Here is a 20,186-nt window from a genome sequence, read left to right on the forward strand (position 1 = left end):
ATAGGTCTGATTTATAACGGGAAAGATGTGTATGTATTGCGTACGTCAAGTTAATGTATCAATATTTTTGTGCGTGCGCAGTCTTTTCAGAAATGGCGCAGGCAGATATTTAGTGTAAAATGTATGCAGCGGTTATAGATGAGGTCCCAGATCTTTTGAACTGGTTGGGTTAGATGCAAGCCGTTTTCACCGTAGTAATGGCGCAACCTTTACACTAATGAATCTGCAGTCGGCAACAACGGTACAGGGAAGCCTTATTATCAAAACAAATATTTAGTTTGAATTTTTTTTCAGAGATGTCCAGTACCCCCAAAATAAAACACATTTTTGCATTGCAAAATATTAGCACTATAGAGCCCTGATTATGATACCGATAATCTATTTAATAATGACACTGAGTCCCACACTCCCAATTGGCACCCTATGGGCCCGTGTCAAAAGCAGTGCACTATACTGTATAAGGTATTGGGTGACATTTGGGACACAGACAATGTCTCTGGCTGTCTTTTGACCAATCAGATCAGCTCTGAAAAATAGCTGATGTGAAAAGATCTGATGTGATTGATTAAAAGACTAGTGGAAACAATTTTAGAATTGGGCTGCCTGTGTAAACTCAGCCTTTGTGTCGCAGATCCTCCTCAATGATAACATCTCTCTTTTTTCTCCAGATCCTAGCCATCATCTCCATCCTGTTTATCGGGCTGTCCACCATCGCCCTGTCCCTCAACACCCTGCCTGAACTGCAGGACACAGACGAATTTGGACATGCCTCAGACAACCCCCAGCTGGCCCACGTAGAGGCCGTCTGCATCGCCTGGTTTACTATGGAGTACCTCCTTCGCTTCCTCTCATCGCCCACCAAATGGAAGTTCATCAAAGGTGAACACTTTCGTTCTTAATATGCATTCATGATGTGCTACTTTTAGTGTCTGTGTCCATTGTAATGTACAGTATTTATTGGTGTTGTATGTTTTAGCTGGTGCAAGTAAATGTCCCCTTATAAGGATGAATAAACTACCGTCTTAACTTATCTGTAAGGTCCCTTGAACGTGATCGACCTGCTGGCCATCCTTCCTTACTACGTCACAATCTTCCTGACCGAGTCCAACAAGAGTGTTCTACAGTTCCAGAACGTCCGGAGGGTGGTTCAGATCTTCCGGATCATGCGTATCCTTAGGATTCTGAAGTTGGCGCGTCACTCCACAGGGCTGCAGTCTCTAGGTTTCACACTGAAGAGGAGTTACAATGAGCTGGGTCTACTCATCCTCTTCCTGGCCATGGGCATCATGATCTTCTCCAGCCTCGTCTTCTTCGCAGAGAAGGACGAGGATGACACAAAATTCAAAAGCATCCCGGCCTCCTTCTGGTGGGCTACCATTACTATGACAACGGTGGGTTATGGGGACATTTACCCTAAGACTCTGCTGGGTAAGATTGTGGGTGGTCTCTGTTGCATCGCAGGGGTGCTGGTGATAGCCTTGCCCATTCCCATCATCGTCAACAACTTCTCTGAGTTCTACAAGGAGCAGAAGCGCCAGGAGAAAGCTGTGAAGCGGCGGGAGGCACTGGAGAGGGCGAAACGCAATGGGAGCATCGTCTCCATGAACATGAAGGAGGCGTTCGCCCGCAGTGCCGAGCTGATGGATGTGGTGGTGGAGAAGAGCGAGAGGCCGCTGACGCAAGACAACCACCTGTCACCCAGCCACTGGAAGTGGACACCTAAGCGGGCCACCACCGCCTCCGAGACCAGCTCGGCCCACTCCTTCAACCCTGTGGAGTCGCAGACGGGTTCCCCCAGCAAGGCCAGGGCCTCCAGTCCTCAGGGGCTCAACCCACAGAAGCTGGAGGAGATGTATAACCAAATGGCCAAGACCCAGTCACAGCCCAACCTCAACGCCAAAGACAAGAGCTCCAGGGCTGGCAGGCAGAGGGATAGGGATGAGATAGAGCTGGGGACCATCCCTGGGGGTCCAGGGGACCCTATGCTAGGGGGTCGAGAGGGGGTGGGGGACATGAAGAGCCTGTCTAGTATTGACAGCTACATCAGCTGTGCTGCAGACTTCCAAGAGAATCCACGTGGTGTCTACGCCCATAGTCCAGCCTACGGCCTGGCCCTCCTGGCCCAGGAGACCAGCCGCTTCTCCCATATCAACCCAGTCACGGCCCTCTCTGGGCGGGTCAGCACCAACCCTGGCCTCCAGACCACCCTGGAGCATGAGCCCTTGCTGGATCCACTCTCTGCTGTGAAGTCTGCAGGTTCTGGCAACACTCGTAACTTTAACAACCCTCTAAAGGGTGGTGGCCTTTCTTACAAGGTGAACTACCGGAGCAGTGGAGGGGAGTCAGTGCCAGGACCAGGCCCAGGCCCTTCCCCCAGCAGCGGTGGTCCTCTCTCAGACAGTTCCGTCCTGTCTAACCGCTCCCTGCTCAGCCCAGAGACGTCCATCTACACCACGGCCAGCAGCAGGACACCGACCAAGTCCCCTGACAGCTCCACCCTGACCACAGCCCTGACCTCCACACCGGCCGTTTTCACTTTCCACGACTCCTCCATCAGTAAGTACATTGACGCCGACACAGACGAAGACGAGCACCTGCGGGACATGTCGGATGCCACCAGCCCCTCGGAGCGCCTGCTGGCCGGCTCCAGTCCCCCCAAACACAGCAGGAACATCAACAGCGGCTACAACCAGAGAGGCATCAACCACCTGGCACCAAGCAGCACCCAGCGGATGCTGGGGCAGAACTGCCTATTCCCTGGCCTGGATGGGGGGACGCGGGGGAGCGGGGGCCACACGGAGAACCATGTGGTTCCAGAGCTGCCCCGCAGGTCCAAAGGGGACAGAGGAAGGTCTAGTACCATGGACAAGAGTCTCTGAGCTACAGATATAGGGCAGAGCAGAGGATAGCACGGCCAGCGTTAAGGGAGCTGGAGCAAGGAATACTTATGTCAGGGACATCCAGAGAAACACAGACAAGGTACTGTGTGGAAGGCAGAGAAAGTGATAGAGAAAGAGAAAGTAAGAGAGTGAAGGAAAGAGACACACTGTGCAGAATCCCTTTACAAACTGACAGAAAGGGCCAGGAAGGGAGAGAGATTCATGGCAGCGTTTGGGCTGTGGTGTGGTGTTCAATACTATGGGAAAAGACTTGCAGGACAGATAAAGAACACTCTCCCTTTTCTCCCCCCCTTCCTGTTAGCCACGGTACACAAGCTACCACAGAACTGGGCAGAAAACTCCCACAAACCCAACTGAGCAGGGGCCCCACAGGGAGACGTGGGAGCAGGTCAAAGCAGAGCATGCTGGGAAGGGACATGGTCTGTTGGTTGGTTGAGGCTGTGGTGGTCCATTTCAGTGGCTATGGGGTAAGAGGCAGGATGAGGGGTGAGGTGGGAAACAGCAAGACAGTCATCCCCTATATTCTCCCACAGGTCTATATATATCAGCTGACCACTGTCCCATTCCGCCCAGCCCAGCTCACACTGTAGAAAACTACACTCTTAGAAAAAGGTTTTCCAAAAGGGTTCTTTGGCTGTCCCCCATAAGATAACCATTTTTGGCTTCAGATAAAAACCTTTTTTGTTCCAAGTAGAACCGTTTGGATTCCATGTAGAACCATCTGTGAAAAGGGTTCTACATGGAACCCAAAATGGCTATATTTTGAAACAGAAGGGTTCTACCTGGAACCAACCTTTTAGGTTCTAGATAGCACCTTTTTTTCTAAGAGTGTAGGGAGGAGTTACGGTAGACGCCAATAAGCTACTTACTAGTGCCCCCCTAGACCCGAACCTGGCCTTAGTCATATGTGAGTGTGTGTGTGTGTGTGTGTGTGTGTGTGTGTGTGTGTGTGTGTGTGTGTGTGTGTGTGTGTGTGTGTGTGTGTGTGTGTGTGTGTGTGTGTGTGTGTGTGTGTGTGTGTGCGCGTGCGTGTGTGTGTGTGTGCATGTGTGTTTGAGTGAGTTGGCGTGTACGTGTTTAAAAAGATATCCACACTTTTAGATTGTCTCACCTGATTTATTTTTATATAAATAAAGTAGGTTACCTATAGAAATGTGTGATTTGCTAGTCTGTTGTGTCATGACCATAACTGTTTGAGTAATTCTGTATGACATATTTCTAGACAAGTTACAGTTGCTGGAGGTTTACAATCCAGACTCATCTTAGGGAAAACCACAGTCTGTCAAAAAGAGTCTTGTTCTGCTTGGTACCGTTTCTTTATCACATAGTAAGAGTAGAGGACCACATTTGATCTGACATTTCTGTCTGTGAATGTCTTGATTGTGTGTCGTTTTATTTTTATTGCATTGGGTTTGAGTCAGAGGGGAATGGTTGAAAGAAACCTAATCTTTTTGGTATTAAAGTCAGGAATCATAAATATCCCTGAAGATCTTTTGCATCAAACACACATTTAGGAGAGCTCTCCTCCAAGACATGCATGTACCAAACAGCCTGCCTCTTCCTCCCAGTCATACCACCAAGACACAAGGGGCTCGATTCAATCCATATCGGGGAAACTCAGCGTAACTGCGTTATTGAAACTGAAAAGCAATGTTTCCGCGTTAGCAGAGAATGCATTCATGGTAAACACTGCAAGTGTCAGCTCAATAGGAAATTACATTTACATTTCAAGTGCGCTTTCATTAACGCTTCAAGCAATACAGATTAAATAGAGCCCAGAGTTCAAAAGAGTCACTTCAGCTGATGTGCTGAGATGTGTAAAAGAAAAATGACCTGTTTATTTTTATGGTACTTTATAAAGAATGTGGTGAACGGATTTATGAACCTATATTTCCAAATCCAAGCAAACATTTATGATATATGTTCAGATTTAAAGTGAAACATTGATAAAGCTGACATAACATGCATCATCATCATTTTCCTTTCAACAACATAGAGCCAAAGACTGGTCCATTTTGAACTGTAGTTGGAATGAGCGAGAGAAAGAGAAAGATCCCCCATACAGTACTCCTTAGGTTGCAGTATAAGTCTGAACAGCATATTAATTCAAAAGAGGGAAGAGTGTTACTTCTCACTTATCCAGGAAACCTAGTTACAGGTTTTGATTGAATAGCATGTCTAGTCTTTTTGAGTGCATCTGCATTCATCCGCACACAGACATACAGACATATTGAAAGGACAGCCCATACACAGGTATACAATATCTACAAGATAGCTCCAGGCCTGCCCAGTTTCCATAGTAACAAGCTCCATCCTGGCAAGGCTGATACCAGAGCTGCATAGCTCTGCTAATTGGGGTGGGAATGTCTAATTGTATCGAAATGCATGCATTCTTTAGGTTTACACAGTTTGCACACTCAAACATACAGTAGTTGTTACACAGGAGTGCACGTAGACAAAGAAACATCCTGTAACCACCCATTCCCCCCTGCCTAGTTTTGAATAAATGCATGATAATGCATTCTGAAGAATAGACGTCACAGTGCATAGATATCACTGAAGATGCTTATAAATAAAAAAATACAGACCCACAACACTGTCCACATACATGTTCATGTGTTCGTCCTTGGCTCTCTTCCTCTTCCTCTTTCTGAGAAAAGTCCGTGTGAAAAGGTGAGAACATCGCATCTCCAGAGACGCATTTTTCACACCGATTCCTGTCTGAGCTGGATCCGAGCGAGGGGAGCTATGTGAAAAGAATAGTAATGACTGTAGAAAGGGCAGAACCTCTGAAATACTGTGTATGTGTGTGTGTTATTGTCATGTTTAAAGGGACTGATGCTCAGCCGAAGGCTTCCACTTTGTTAGACATTAGCTAGGTTTCTATCCAACTGGCGACAGATTTTCATACGAATATTCTAAAATCCACATAACAACAATATGCGCATTTTCCCACCAGAGATGTGTTTCCATCAAATTGACTTGTTGCGGATAAAGGCATGTGCGTGATGATTTAGGCCTATTGAACATACAAAAAATAATTTTGACGTTATATTCCAATGTACCGAATAAACTAAATCTATGTTTAATGGGTTTCCATCGCATTTTCAAATCTACTGATGGCTTTGTCACACTAAATTTTGCGTTAAATAGCAAGTGTGTCCACTATGGTTTTGGCATATGCGCTCTAGTCAATAGGCTACCTACCTGCATGATGAGTATATTATGGATAAGAGCGATATTATTTTTATTTGTCAAACGGCAGCCAAGCATCCTTCATCATGTCAACAGAATGAGACCCTTGAAATGTATTGGAAAGAAGGAAGCTCACCACCGTGCACCTCCACAACCCTGTGAAGTTCACCATGATTTATTTCATCCGTAGCCTAATAAACTGCATGCGTTCCCGAGTCATAACCGGAGGACCACACAACATATCGCATGACTAAATTTACTTCGATATTATGGTTATTATTAATATTTGAGGACAAAGTGTTTCCACCACCAATTCTTGCATAATTCATTTTACCAACACAAAAAGATCCCACCTTGTCTGGCATATTCTGTTTTGTCAACATTTGTAGAGTTTACCGACACATTTTCTGTTTCCATCAGGCCTGTCATGACATTTTTTTTAATCCGACATGTACATTAAATTTATCTGGAAACTTGGTTAATGTTAACATCCCACCTTGTTGAACCAACGTAGAATATACGTTGAATTGACGTCGGTGCCAGTGGGATGGATGATTAGAACTGTAGAGTGGACATTCAATGTCACTGTTTTGTGTTCATTATTTTCACAACGCACTTCAAATCCATCTCGTTAAATTGGCTGTCATCTGTATGGCGTTGGCTTCTTGTGCACTGTCTAATACGGAGTTGTGTTGCTGTCCCATATGTTTCACATAACCAGGCATCATGTTATGCTCTCACTGCAAGAATACATAGTGGGAGTCAGGGACAGTTTTGTCACGTAAAATATCTCTTTAAAAGAAAGATGACAATCAATTCTTCATGAATAGACATGATATACATTGTAGCATTGCTATGAGATGATCCTGTGGAGAGTATTCGGTTGGAAAGACTAACTGGAAAACACATCTTGGACACTTTACAGAAAGGAAATAGCCACTGATCGCCTTTACATGTTTGTTTTGGTAGAATGATTCTGGACAATGTTCTGACAAGGTGAAATGTGTTTACTGCTATACTGTGACCACTGACCAATGTGTTTAAAAAAAAGTTTATGTAAATTTGCTGCTAGTCTTTGTATTTTTTTTCTTTCTTAAAGGGCACTTTATACATCAGTCTCTCTCCATCTCTGAGTGAGTCACCCAACATCGAAACGTCTTGTAGCGTACAAGAGCTTTAACTTTTACTGTAGTCCTGAACAAAAGGGTTTCTGATGTCAAAGGATTTGTAAGTGTTATGTTTTAATGAGAAAGCACAATCAAGTGACTCCTTTTATTTATCATATTTTGATAAGATATGAATAACATACAATTTAGGAATTAGACAAATGCCATTGAAATTGATGTTGGGATTTCAGGGTTAGGGTCCATTTGAAATGCTTGGTAAATTGGAATTCAATTCGAGAATTGGATTTGGAAATGTAATAGATTTGAAAGAGATCCCAACGAGTCATTCCCAACCAGTCATTGTAACATACAGAAATTCCAGGGAACTGAAGGGGGGAAAAAATATTTGACAGACTTTCAGACTATCCCCACCTCTTCTTCTACTGTTGTTTTTGTAGGTCTCTAGGCTACTGTTTGTTTTGTAATATTTTTACCTGTCGACTTTCTAATGCTGTAAGTTGTTGCTGTATAAATGTTCTGTTGTTCGATCGATGCATGTCGTAACTTTGGAGCCGTGACTGGGTGTGAAACATGCACAACGCCAGTTTAACTGTCCTGTAAAAAGTGTCTCAATGTCCCAAGATCTTTCTATTTCTTTTAAAAAGGCAACATTCCCCTTGGATGACTGAAAATTCAATAAAAGTCTAATTAATGAATGGGTTGAGTTTTGGTTATTGACATGTGTTACAGGCATTATTGAAGGCTTTCGCTAATACAAAGACAAACTGCACTGACAGTTACATACACTTAGAAAATAATCTACAATAGTATTTTTTTAGAATTAATATTCTGGCCAACCAAAGAACAAAATGACCCGAATCAGCCGCATAAACACGATTAAATTGTTGCCAGAGGTTTCATATCAATTGTTATGTTAGACACTGGTATGATCAGGTCCATACGGATGCACGCAGCCCTGTCGGTGTTGCCTTTTGATTATGCCTGATCCATGTGCTGTTCGGTCTGTCTGTATGGCCATGAAGAAGTTGTAGACTCAGGTCTGTAGACTAGACAGTAACCCAGGGTTATATGAAGAGGAAGCTGTGGACGGTGGGACAGGAGCAGGATTCTAGTCTCCTGACACGCCTCCACACGCCACGACACCTGGGGTTACCCACCGCCTGCCACTGCAGAGACTGCCTGCCACTGAAAGAGGGGGGAGGGACAAAGAAAGACTGCCGTTGACTTATCTAGTCTAGACTAAGACTGCCACCTAGTGGCTGAAATCTTACTCTTCAAACAAGAATAGCAACATTGGGTTAGAATGTAAACACGATTTAAACGGAATGTCCTAATATCTTTACCACATATGTATAGCCTCAAGCTCTCTTCTCTCCCCTCCCCTCCTTTGCTCGTGGGCCCTGCATGTCTTACCTCTCCTCCTCGTCCTTATCTCCATCTCCAGAGCAGTGTGTCTGCCCGGCAGCGAGGGCTGGAGGCTGGCACTCCACACAAACTTGGTGTCCCTCCCTCAGGTACTGCATCCAGCGGGTGTGTGGCCCCACACTACGCTGGCACCCAGGGGTCAGGGAGGTCAGCTGGAACTGCACACAGTACCTGGATAAGTATACACATTACAGACACACAGTGGCAAGAAAATGTATGTGAACCCTTTAGAATTACCTGGATTTCTACATAAATTGGTCATCAAATTTGATCTGATCTTCATCTAAGTCCCAACAATAGACAAAAACATGGTGTGTTTAAACTAATAACATACAAATGATTGTATTTTGCTTGTCTATATTGAATACATCATTTAAACATTCACAGTGTAGTTTGGAAAAAGTATGCGAACCCCTAGGCTAATGACTTCTCCAAAAGCTCATTGGAGTCAGGAGTCAGCTAACCTGGAGTCCAATCAATGAGACGAGATTGGAGATGTTGGTTAGAGCTGCCTTGCCCTATAAAAAAAATTCACAAAATTTGAGTTTTCTATTCACAAGAAGCATTGCCTGACAATGCCTCGAACTAAAGAGATCTCAGAAGACCTAAGATTAAGAATTGTTGACTTGCATAAAGCTGGAAAGTGTTACAAAAGTATCTCTAAAAGCCTTGATGTTCATCAGTCCACGGTAAGACAAATGGGTCTATAAATGGAAAGTTCAGCACTGTTGCTACTCTCCCTAGGAGTGGCCGTCCTGCAAAGATGACTGCAAGAGCACAGCGCAGAATGCTCAATAAGGTTAAGAAGAATCCTAGAGTGTCAGCTAAAGACTTACAGAAATCTCTGGAACATGCTAACATCTCTGTTGATGAGTCTACGATACTTAAAACACGAAAAAAGAATGGTGTTCAGGGGAGGACACCACGGAAGAAGCCACTGCTGTCCAAAAAATACATTGCTGTCCAACTGAAGTTTGCAAAAGAGCACCTGGATGTTCCCCAGCGCAAAATATTCTGTGGACAGGTGCAACTACAGTTGGGTTGTTTGGAACTGTAAAGTTTCCAACTGTAAAGCATGGTGGAGGGAGCATCATGGTTTGGGGCTGCTTTGCAGCCTCAGGGCCTAGACAGCTTGCCATCATCGACGGAAAAATGAATTCCCAAGTTTATAAAGACATTTTGCTGAAGAATGTAAGGCTATCTGTCCGCCAATTGGAGCTCAACAGAAGTCAGGTGATGCAAAAGGACAACAACCCAAAACACAGAAGTAAATTAACAACAGAATGGCATCAACAGAAGAAAATACGCCTTAAGGAGTGGCCCAGTCAGAGTCCTGACCTCAACCAGATTGAGATGCTATGGCATGACCTCAAGAGAGAAGTTCACACCAGACATAAAGAATATTGCTGAACTGAAACAATTTTGTAAAGAGGAATGGTCCAAAATTCCTCCTGACCATTGTACAGGTCTGATCAGCAGCTACAGAAAATGTTTGGTTGAGGTTATTGCTGCCAAGGGTTCAACATATTTTTTCCACCCTGCACTGTGAATGTTTACACGGTGTGTTCAATAAAGACATGAAAACATATAATTGCTTGTGTTTTATTAGTTTAAGCAAATTGTGTGTCTATTGTTGTGACCTAGATGAAGATCAGATCAAATTTTATGACAAATTTATGCAGAAATCTAGGTTTTTCCAAAGGGTTCACATACTTTTTCTTGCCACTGTACACCCTCACACAAAGTACAGTGGAGGCTGCTGAGGGGAGGACAGCTCATAATACTGGCTGAAACAGAGCAAATGGAATGGCATCAAACCATTTGTTTGCTGTATTTGATATCATTCCACCAATTCCACTCCAGTCATTACCATGAGCCTGTCCTCCCCAATTTAAGGTGCCACCAACCTCCTGTGCAGTACACACACATTCATATACACACAGTGGTCAGAAAACACGACAGGAATACTATGGAAGGAGACAAACACATAGACCGGATATCTCACCCTTCGACATCACTGTTATCAGGGATGTCCCTCTTCTTCCTGGCATTGCCATAGCCACCGGTAGTGATGAGAGCCGGGACTGCAAAGACAATATCCATCAGGACAAAACCATGACAAAAATAGTATAGCTTTAGCTCCCCCACACACACACATTTTTTTATTTAACCAGGTAGGCCCATTGAGGTCAGAAGACCTATTCTGCAAGGGAGACCTGGGAATGTATCCTTCGCTTGAAGACAGAGGGATATCCGACAGAGACGAGAGGCATTAAAGACATATGGGTTAAGGTCCTTACCAGAGCATTTAGATATATAGTCTAAGGCAATATACACTGAGTGTACAAAACATTAAGAACACCGGCTCTTTCCATGACTGACCAGGTGAAAGCTATGAGCCCTTTCTGATGTCACCTGTTAAATCCACTTCAAATCATTGTAGATGAAGGGGAGGAGACAGGTTAAAGAAGGATTTTTAAGCCTTGAGATAATTGAGACATGGATGGTGTATGTGTGCCATTCAGAGGGTGAACGGGCAAGACAAAAGATTTCAGTGACTTTGAACAGAGTACGGTAATTGATGACTGGCGCACCTGTTTGTGTGTCAAGAACTGCAACGCTGCTGGGTTAAGCTCAACTGTTTCCCGTGTGTATTAAGAATGGTCCACCACCCAAAGGACATCCGGGAAACTTGACACAACTGTGCGAAGCATCCCTGTGAAATGCTTGACACCTTGTAGTCCATGCCCAACGAATTGAGGCTATTCTATTATATCTGAGTGAATAGTAGAATACACAAGGTGTAGTTTTGAAATTTGGTTGTGCATCATCACTTTTGCTTTTGTTATGTCAGTCAATGAAAGTCACTCAATTATCATCCCCCCCCCAAAAAAAATTTGATTGGTAAGTTAGTCTAGTCAGCATGCCCAGGGGCCAGCTGTAGGTACCCTAGTGGTTAAGAGCATTGGGCCAGTAACCGAAAAGGTCACTGGTTTGAAACCCCGTGCTGCCTAGGTGAAAAATATGACATGCCCTTGAGCAAGGTACTTAACCCTAATTGCTTCTGTAAGTCGCTCTGGCTATTAGCTTCTGCTAAATGACTGAAATGTAATGGCTCTGACCTCTAGGGGGCCCCCATTGATTTTGTTAGTCAATCTCACTCAGATATAATTTTAACATGGCATAAGTTGTGACAAAATGTGTAGAAGGGGGTGCAACTCAATACAAGGAAGGTGTTCTAAATGTTTGGTACACTCAGTATATGGCTGTGGTGCTTACCTAGTGATTTGCTGCACTGTCGGTGGTGTTCCCTGTACTCTGCACAGCCGGCGTGCTCCTCCACGTGTGGACAGGGTTTCCCCCCATTTCGGGGCTCCTGCAGGACTTCCCTGCTCCTTATCCGAACTGTGGCCCTGCAGGGCTCACCACAGCCAGACCACGCAGTCCACTCACTCAGCACACAGGACACCGCTAGGAGGGAGGGGGAGGACAGGCAAGGCCAGCTCCAGGCATAAGCAACATACTTTCTTTTTGTGGAACTCTCAACTTACTGTTGAGAGTTAGAATAGTAGAATACACAAGGTGTAGTTTTGAAATTTGGTTGTGCATCATCACTTTTGCTTTTGTTATGTCAGTCAATGAAAGTCACTCAATTATAGTTCCCCCCCCCGTAAAAATGTGATTGGTAAGTTAGTCTAGTCAGCGTGCCCAGGGGCCAGCTGCAGGTACCCTAGTGGTTAAGAGCATTGGGCCAGTAACCGAAAAGGTCACTGGTTTGAAACCCCGTGCTGCCTAGGTGAAAAATCTGACATGCCCTTGAGCAAGGTACTTAACCCTAATTGCGTCTGTAAGTTGCTCTGGCTATTAGCTTCTGCTAAATGACTGAAATGTAATGGCTCTGACCTCGAGGGGGCCCCCATTGATTTTTTTAGTCAATCTCACTCAGATATAATTTTAACATGGCATAAATCGTGACAAAATGTGTAGAATTGTCTACTAACTCTCACATAGGGACCCCAAAAGACTAGAGCGTGCCCTGAGGACAGGATAGCATGAGAACATGGCAGGGGTAAATGAAAGCAAGTACAAGCATGCCTCTATGGTAGAGTGCCCTCCACTGTATGCATTTGCTACTGAAAAAGCATTTAGCATTTTTAGACAGCTAAATAAAAAGTAAATTGGTATACAACTACAAGCAAGGTATATATATATATATATATATATATATATATATATATATATATATATATATATATATATATATATATATATATATATATATATATATATATATATATGGGGCGGCAAGGTAGCCTAGTGGCCTAGTGGTAGCCTAGTGGTTAGAGCGTTGGACTAGTAATGCAAGTTCAAACCCCCGAGCTGACAAGGTACAAATCTGTCGTTCTGCCCCTGAACAGGCAGTTAACACACTGTTCCTAGGCCGTCATTGAAAATAAGAATTTGTTTTTAACTGACTTGCCTGGTTAAATTAAACTCTATGAATTACAAACAAATCATATGGCTCACATGACAATTAATCATCACACTTTCAGGAGAATCTCAATGACTTCTGCACCAAACTGGGGCAAAACGACCATATGCAGTGTTGTCAAACACAGGTCTTATTGTGTTGTAGAAATTGACACACTTTGGGTAACATATTATACACTACATGACCAAAGGTATGTGGACACCTGCTCGTCGAACATCTCATCACAAAATCATGGCCATTAATATGGAGTTTGCCCCCCACTTGCTGCAATAACAGCCTCCATTCTTCTGGGAAGGCTTTCCACCAGATGTTAGAACATTGCTGTGGGGACTTGCTTCCATTCAGCCACAAGCATTAGTGAGGTTGGGCTCTGATGTAGGGCGATTAGGCTTGTCTTGCAGTAGGCTTTCCAATTCATCCCAAAATGTATTTTTGGACCTCACCTTATACACGGGTCACTGTCATAAAGAAACAGGAAAGGGCCTTCCCCCAGAGCCGGGAGGGCCTATACGCTCACTACGCAAGTTGCGTAGGGCCCCGCAAATTCCGCAAGGGCCCCGTCTCCCCCTCGTGTCAAAGCGGGTGTCAATGTTTACACTCGATGAGAAGATGAAGCGAAACTACAACACGAGAGTGAATTGTGGAAACAGCGATCAGGTAAACTTGTGTTCTCTCCTCTCCAAGTCTGATGTCAGCAAATAACAGTAACGTTAAGTTGATGTGCTAGCTTGCAGTGCATCTCGCTCTAGTCTGTCTTGCTAACCTTGCTGGGCAGTGCATCTCTTGGTCTGTCTGTGTCTTGCTTGCCTGCCACTTCCGGGGCTGTGTCCTGTGACTTTGTGCCTGACAAAAGTGAGAGTGAAATACTAACTATTTATTACGTTTGATACACGCCAACGGGCAACAATAAACAGCAGCTCGAAAAAGATATCCGCGTCGAGCGTGAACATGCGTTCATATGCGCATGCACGAAATGAAACTCGCGCTTTCCAGCAGCAACCTCTGTGGGGACCAGTCCAGACAATATATGGGTGTGATGGCACGCCTCACAGGCACACATCATTTTAAAACAAGACAATGATTATCTCGTCTCTCAGTCAAGGTTTAGTTACAACTCTGGACTAATGCAAGATGGAAAGCAATGGATTGACATTGACTATAATGTACAGTGGGGCAAAAAACTATTTAGTCAGCCACCAATTGTGCAAGTTCTCCCACTTAAAAAGATGAGAGAGGCCTGTAATTTTCATCATAGGTACACTTCCACTATGACAGACAAAATGAGGAAAATAAAATTGTGGAAAATAAGTATTTGGTCAATAACAAAAAATGATCTCAATACTTTGTTATATACCCTTTGTTGGCAATGACAGAGGTCAAACGTTTTCTGTAAGTCTTCACAAGGTTTTCACACACTGTTGCTGGTATTTTGGCCCATTCCTCCATGCAGATCTCCTCTAGAGCAGTGATGTTTTGGGGCTGTTGCTGGGCAACACGGACTTTCAACTCCCTCCAAAGATTTTCTATGGGGTTGAGATCTGGAGACTGGCTAGGCCACTCCAGGACCTTGAAATGCTTCTTACGAAGCCAATCCTTCGTTGCCCGGGCGGTGTGTTTGGGATCATTGTCATGCTGAAAGACCCAGCCACGTTTCATCTTCAATGCCCTTGCTGATGGAAGGAGGTGTTCACTCAAAATCTCACGATACATGGCCCCATTCATTCTTTCCTTTACACGGATCAGTCGTCCTGGTCCCTTTGCAGAAAAACAGCCCCAAAGCATGATTTTTCCACCCCCATGCTTCACAGTAGCTATGGTGTTCTTTGGATGCAACTCAGCATTCTTTGTCCTCCAAACACGACGAGTTGAGTTTTTACCAAAAAGTTATATTTTGGTTTCATCTGACCATATGACATTCTCCCAATCTTCTTCTGGATCATCCAAATGCTCTCTAGCAAACTTCAGACGGGTCTGGACATGTACTGGCTTAAGCAGGGGGACATGTCTGGCACTGCAGGATTTGAGTCCCTGGTGGCGTAGTGTGTTACTGATGGTAGGCTTTGTTACTTTGGTCCCAGCTCTCTACAGGTCATTCACTAGGTCCCCCCGTGTGGTTCTGGGATTTTTGCTCACCGTTCTTGTGATCATTTTGACCCCACGGGGTGAGATCTTGCGTGGAGCCCCAGATCGAGGGAGATTATCAGTGGTCTTGTATGTCTTCCATTTCCTAATAATTGCTCCCACAGTTGATTTCTTCAAACCAAGCTGCTTACCTATTGCAGATTCAGTCTTCCCAGCCTGGTGCAGGTCTACAATTTTGTATCTGGTGTCCTTTGACAGCTCTTTGGTCTTGGCCATAGTGGAGTTTGGAGTGTGACTGTTTGAGGTTGTGGACAGGTGTCTTTTATACTGATAACAAGTTCAAACAGTGCCATTAATACAGGTAACGAGTGAAGGACAGAGGAGCCTCTTAAAGAAGAAGTTACATGTCTGTGAGAGCCAGAAATCTTGCTTGTTTGTAGGTGACCAAATACTTATTTTCCACCATCATTTGCAAATAAATTCATAAAAAAATCATACAATGTGATTTTCTGGATTTTTTTCCCTCATTTTGTCTGTCATAGTTGAAGTGTACCTATGATGAAAATTACAGGCCTCATCTTTTGAAGTGGGAGAACTTGCACAATTGGTGGCTGACTAAATACTTTTTTGCCCCACTGTATATATTGAATTTAAAATGTTGATTAGCTGGGCATAATCATATGGATGCACATCTCTCAGTAAATAATAACCATCAAGTATTCAGCCAAGCCGTAGTATAAATATTATTTTAGATTTGAAAATGTATAAAAGGAAATCTAGGGGAGCCAGTTTGAATGGGCCTGATGCAGCTGATCAAATGTATAATAGTATTGTTATCTATAATTTACAGGTGCTATGCTTAAGTTTGTCAGTAGAGGAGATGCTGGATCATCAGCCAGTACAAGCACAGACTCAGTTGGTCCACATCCAGTCAGTACTAACACAGACCCAGTACAGCTGGCTTCAGAAAATACAAACACAGACCCATTACTGGCAGCTTCAGCAAACACCAGCACAGACCCAGGTGAAGTACAGGCAGCCTCAGCCAGTACTAGCACAACCAGAGGTGTACAGCCAGCATCAGATACAAGCAGCTCAGACCCTAATAGAACAGTTGCTGCTCCACCAAATGACCCAGCAGATTGGCCCCCAGTCTTTAACAGACTTTCTGAGGACCGAGTTAGTGTGCAGAGGTCCATTCAAACCGGGAATGGATTTTTCAAACCCTAAAAACAAGTCTAGAGGAGGTTTCCATTCAGGCTTATTACAGAGACAGCTGTCAAATGGGGGAAAAGATTAACAGGAGCTGGCTTTCATAACCAATCATAAACAACACAGTGTATTGTTTTAGCTGTAAGCTCTTTTCTACAAAAGACCACAAAATAATAAAGGAAGGTGTGAATGACTGGTCAAATATCAACGCCATTCTGAAACCCCATGAGTGTAGTCCTGAACACACAAACAATGTCATTAAGTGGAGAGAACTTGATCTGCACCTAAGTCACGAACTTACTCTTGACCAGATACCAATGACAGTTTTTGGAGGCTGAAAGAAAGAGATGTCCTTACATGTTTAATAAGTATCACCCAGAAACCTAGCATTCAGAGATTCATCAGACAAATTCTTCCAACCAGATAATGGAAACTTCCTAAAAGAGGTTGAATTACTGGCAAAAATTGACCCTGTAAGGGAAAATCATCTCAGCAAAATTAAAGATGGAGAGACACATGCTCATTACCTTGAGAAGCGCACACAGAATGAGCTGACACAGATTGGGAGTGACAAGATTCTGGAAGAAACAGACTCAAGTAAGAGACTCAAAGTACTTCTCCTTTATCTTGGACTGTACACCTGACAGTCACCAGGAGCAAATGTCCATTATTCTGAGAAGCGTGGCTTTTAATGGGAAAGTCAGAGATCAAGGAGCACTTCCTCGGCTTGATGTTGAGTTTGTTGAGTTTACAACAGGCTTGAATCTGTCCACTGTCATCTTAGATAAGCCGAACGAGCGGAAGATCCCATTTGAAGATTGCAGAGGGCAGAGGGCAAGCTTATGATAATTGGGCCAACATGAAGGGCAAGGAGTACAAACCAGACTGCTCCAAAAAAAATCCCAGAGCCGTGTTTGTCCCACGTGGAGCACATACACTAAACCTTGTCATTACAGATGCTGCCAAATCTTTAAAAGACTCAGTTGTTTTTGTGTTGGGCGTGTGTACAATCTCTTCGCCTTTTCAGCTGGCACACAAAGATGGAGTGTTTTGAAGAAACATGTAACTGTGAAGTCATGGAGTGACACAAGATGGGTGTGTAGGCGCCAAAGTGTTCATGCAATCCGGTTTCTGGCGTCGGAGGTTCGGGAGGAATTACTGGAAGCCAGACAGTGGAGGCACAAGCACTTGCAGAGGAAGTTGAGTCCTACCGCTTCTTGATTTGCTGTGTCATATGGTGTGAGATACCGACAATGACAAACAAGGTGAACAAGCTCCTCCAATCTGCCTCAATGCAGTTGGATATCGTAGTGAATTTAATCTCAAATGCAAAGGCCTCCCTCACTACATACTGTCAAACTGTATTCTGAGGCCCAGACAACAGTCAAACACATTTGTGAAGAAATAAATGTGGAGGCTGTTCTGATAGAGAAGAGCCTGAGAAACAGCAAGAGGCATTTCAGCTATGAGGCTTCTGACGAACCAGTGACTGAGGCACTGAAAAACCTTGAAGTCAATTACTTCAACATTGTGGTCGACTCTGCTGTGACATCCATGGATGAGAGATTTGAAACACTCAACCAGGTGAAAACCAAATATGGAGTGCTGCTGACCTTCAGCACTACCTCTCAGATGTCCAGTGAATCTTTAAAGGCTCACTGCATGGAAGCTGAAAACACTCTAACCTTCAGAGATGACTGTGACCTCAGTGGAATGGATCTGGCACACGAGATTCAGAATTGAGCAGATCTGCCATCTGATAAGATTACTTCCTTTGAACTGCTTTCCTTTCTCTGTGAGAAAAACCCTGGAGGAACTCTAGTCTAACCTTTGGACGGCCCTAAGAACTGCAGTCACCCTACCAGTAATAGTAGCATCGGCAGAGAGGAGCTTTTCAAAAATGAAAGCTCATCAAAAGCTACCGGAGGTCTTCCATGTCACAGGAACGTATGAGTGGTCTGGCCATCATGAGCATAAATCATGATGTGGGGAAACACATGTTCTATGATGACATCATTGATGATTTTGCCTCAATAAAGTGCAGAAGAGGAATATTTTGATGGTAAGATTTTAATTCAAACATTCAAATGTTTACACACTTTGTAACATTTAAGATTGTATGGCAGAAGTGCATTTGTGTAAATGACTGCTTAACTATGTGACATACTTTCTCAACTTCTTCCAGTCCAGATGGACTGGAAGGGCTGTAGAGGGAACCAAAGTTAATCACACAGATGTATAGGTTTTATTTTACTATTTTGAGACATATAGCTGCAGCCATAACCTACAGGGTTATGTTTACATTGTATAGACAAAGCTAATTGTATACTATTGTGGGGACTGGACTAATGACCAGGCATCTAAGCCAAAGCTCAGTAAAATATTTGAATATTTTCTACATTTTATATTTTCTAGAATTTCTTATTTATGTTATAATTCACTTATCTTAAGATTCTATATAAAATCTTATATTCAATACATATTTTTTGTTTATACCTCGTTCGGTAAAGGTCTACTTATTCTTAGACCGACAGATGGAGCCAACTGTTTTAAAGGAGGGAGGATTGTAGTGGGAGCACTGGGGTGTCAGGTGTGACTGTGAGGCAATGGTTTACATGGCTCACGGGTCAGGTAAGAGGACGCCTTCGCAGAATTTTTTCTTAGGGCCCAGGGAGGTCAGGACCGACTCTGCCTTTCCCAAATTGTTGCCACAAAGTTGGAAACACAGATTCATCTAGAATGTAATTGTATGCTGTAGGATTAATATTTCCCTTCACTAGAACTAAGGGCCCTAGACGGAACCAAGAAAAACAGCCCCAGACCATTAATTCCTCCTTCACCAAACTTGACAGTTGGCACTATGCATTGGGGCAGGTAGTGATCTCCTGGCATCCGCCAAACCAAGATTCGTCTGTCAGACTGCCAGATGGTGAAGCATGATTCATTTGATGGGTGTCCACATACTTTTGTATAGTGTATGGGAAACTTACCTGGACAGGCGAATTCATAATCATGACAGCAGTCCAGAGTAGAGGTACAAGCCTGGTCGCAATAGCAGGTGCCATACGAACGGTCAGCTCTCCATCCCTTACTGACGCACGACCGGTCGTGCCCAGTGCAGCAAAAACCCGTGTCCTGACACCCTGCCTCGTTCGGGACGACCAGGAAAACTAGCAGCACGACACAGGAGTAGAGCCAGCGGCCGGTAACAGTATAACTGAACTGGTGCATGACTATTGGCCTAGACTAGTATTTCTGTGGGACTTAGCGCCGCGGCTAACACCTGTAAAATCGCAGAGCTGTGTTCATACGCCAAAGTTGATACCAGGGGATTTCGTTTATCTCATTATTTCGATTTTTAGAAAAGATAGGCTATCATTCTGAAATTTGTGGACACAGAGTTTGTTCAGAAACTATCTCCATAATGGAATTCTAAGTGCCATCGGGCAATATACTGCAATGGCTTTCGCTCTCTTAAAGGTACAGTTCGTTTCTCTGACCACAGCGCTCCCTACAAGGAAGCTCATTTGCCTCAAAACTAAATTAAAGAAAACAGTACAGCTGTGAAGTAAGGCTTCTTGTTCATATTTTTCATAATTTGCATATATCCTCTTCTGCGGGGCTCTTAATTTAAAATACCATGGTTATTAAAATAGCAGGCTACTGTTTATAATATGGTGATTTTATAATTGCATGATATGTGGATGTGCGTTTAACAATGTTAATGAATGGTCACGGTAGGGATGTATGTGC

The 20,186-nt window shown here is 43.8% G+C and overlaps 2 protein-coding genes across 2 annotated transcripts in view; one reads left to right on the forward strand and one right to left on the reverse strand.

Annotated features, from left to right (window-relative positions):
• The window catches only part of kcnb1 (potassium voltage-gated channel, Shab-related subfamily, member 1), a 73,297-nt gene extending 65,380 nt beyond the window's left edge, over positions 1 to 7,917 (forward strand). The window contains exons 3-4 of the mRNA XM_020461602.2: positions 669 to 879; positions 1,039 to 7,917. Coding sequence (XP_020317191.2) covers positions 669 to 879; positions 1,039 to 2,879 — 2,052 coding nt within the window. The 3' untranslated portion in view covers positions 2,880 to 7,917. The remainder of the gene's footprint in view (positions 1 to 668; positions 880 to 1,038) is intronic.
• si:dkey-7k24.5 (somatomedin-B and thrombospondin type-1 domain-containing protein) lies at positions 7,354 to 19,900 on the reverse strand. Its single transcript, XM_020486635.2, has 5 exons — positions 19,424 to 19,900; positions 11,927 to 12,118; positions 10,653 to 10,731; positions 8,636 to 8,818; positions 7,354 to 8,407 (listed from the first exon to the last, which is right to left on the reverse strand). The coding sequence occupies exons 1-5, from the start codon at positions 19,662 to 19,664 to the stop codon at positions 8,287 to 8,289; spliced, it is 816 nt and encodes a 271-aa protein (XP_020342224.1). The 5' UTR covers positions 19,665 to 19,900; the 3' UTR covers positions 7,354 to 8,286.
• Between the last annotated feature and the right edge of the window lie 286 nt (positions 19,901 to 20,186).

Source organism: Oncorhynchus kisutch, linkage group LG1 (genome assembly GCF_002021735.2).
Source record: "Oncorhynchus kisutch isolate 150728-3 linkage group LG1, Okis_V2, whole genome shotgun sequence".
In the NCBI taxonomy this organism is placed as follows: domain Eukaryota; kingdom Metazoa; phylum Chordata; class Actinopteri; order Salmoniformes; family Salmonidae; genus Oncorhynchus; species Oncorhynchus kisutch.

Coding starts and splice junctions, on each gene's coding strand:
- si:dkey-7k24.5 (XM_020486635.2), bottom strand. CDS start 19,664: ATGCACCAGTTCAGTTATACTGTTACCGGCCGCTGGCTCTACTCCTGT. Junction 10,732..11,926: donor ACAGTGCAGCAAATCACTAG/GTAAGCACCACA, acceptor TTGTCTTTGCAG/TCCCGGCTCTCATCACTACC. Junction 8,408..8,635: donor GATAAGGACGAGGAGGAGAG/GTAAGACATGCA, acceptor CCCCTCTTTCAG/TGGCAGGCAGTCTCTGCAGT.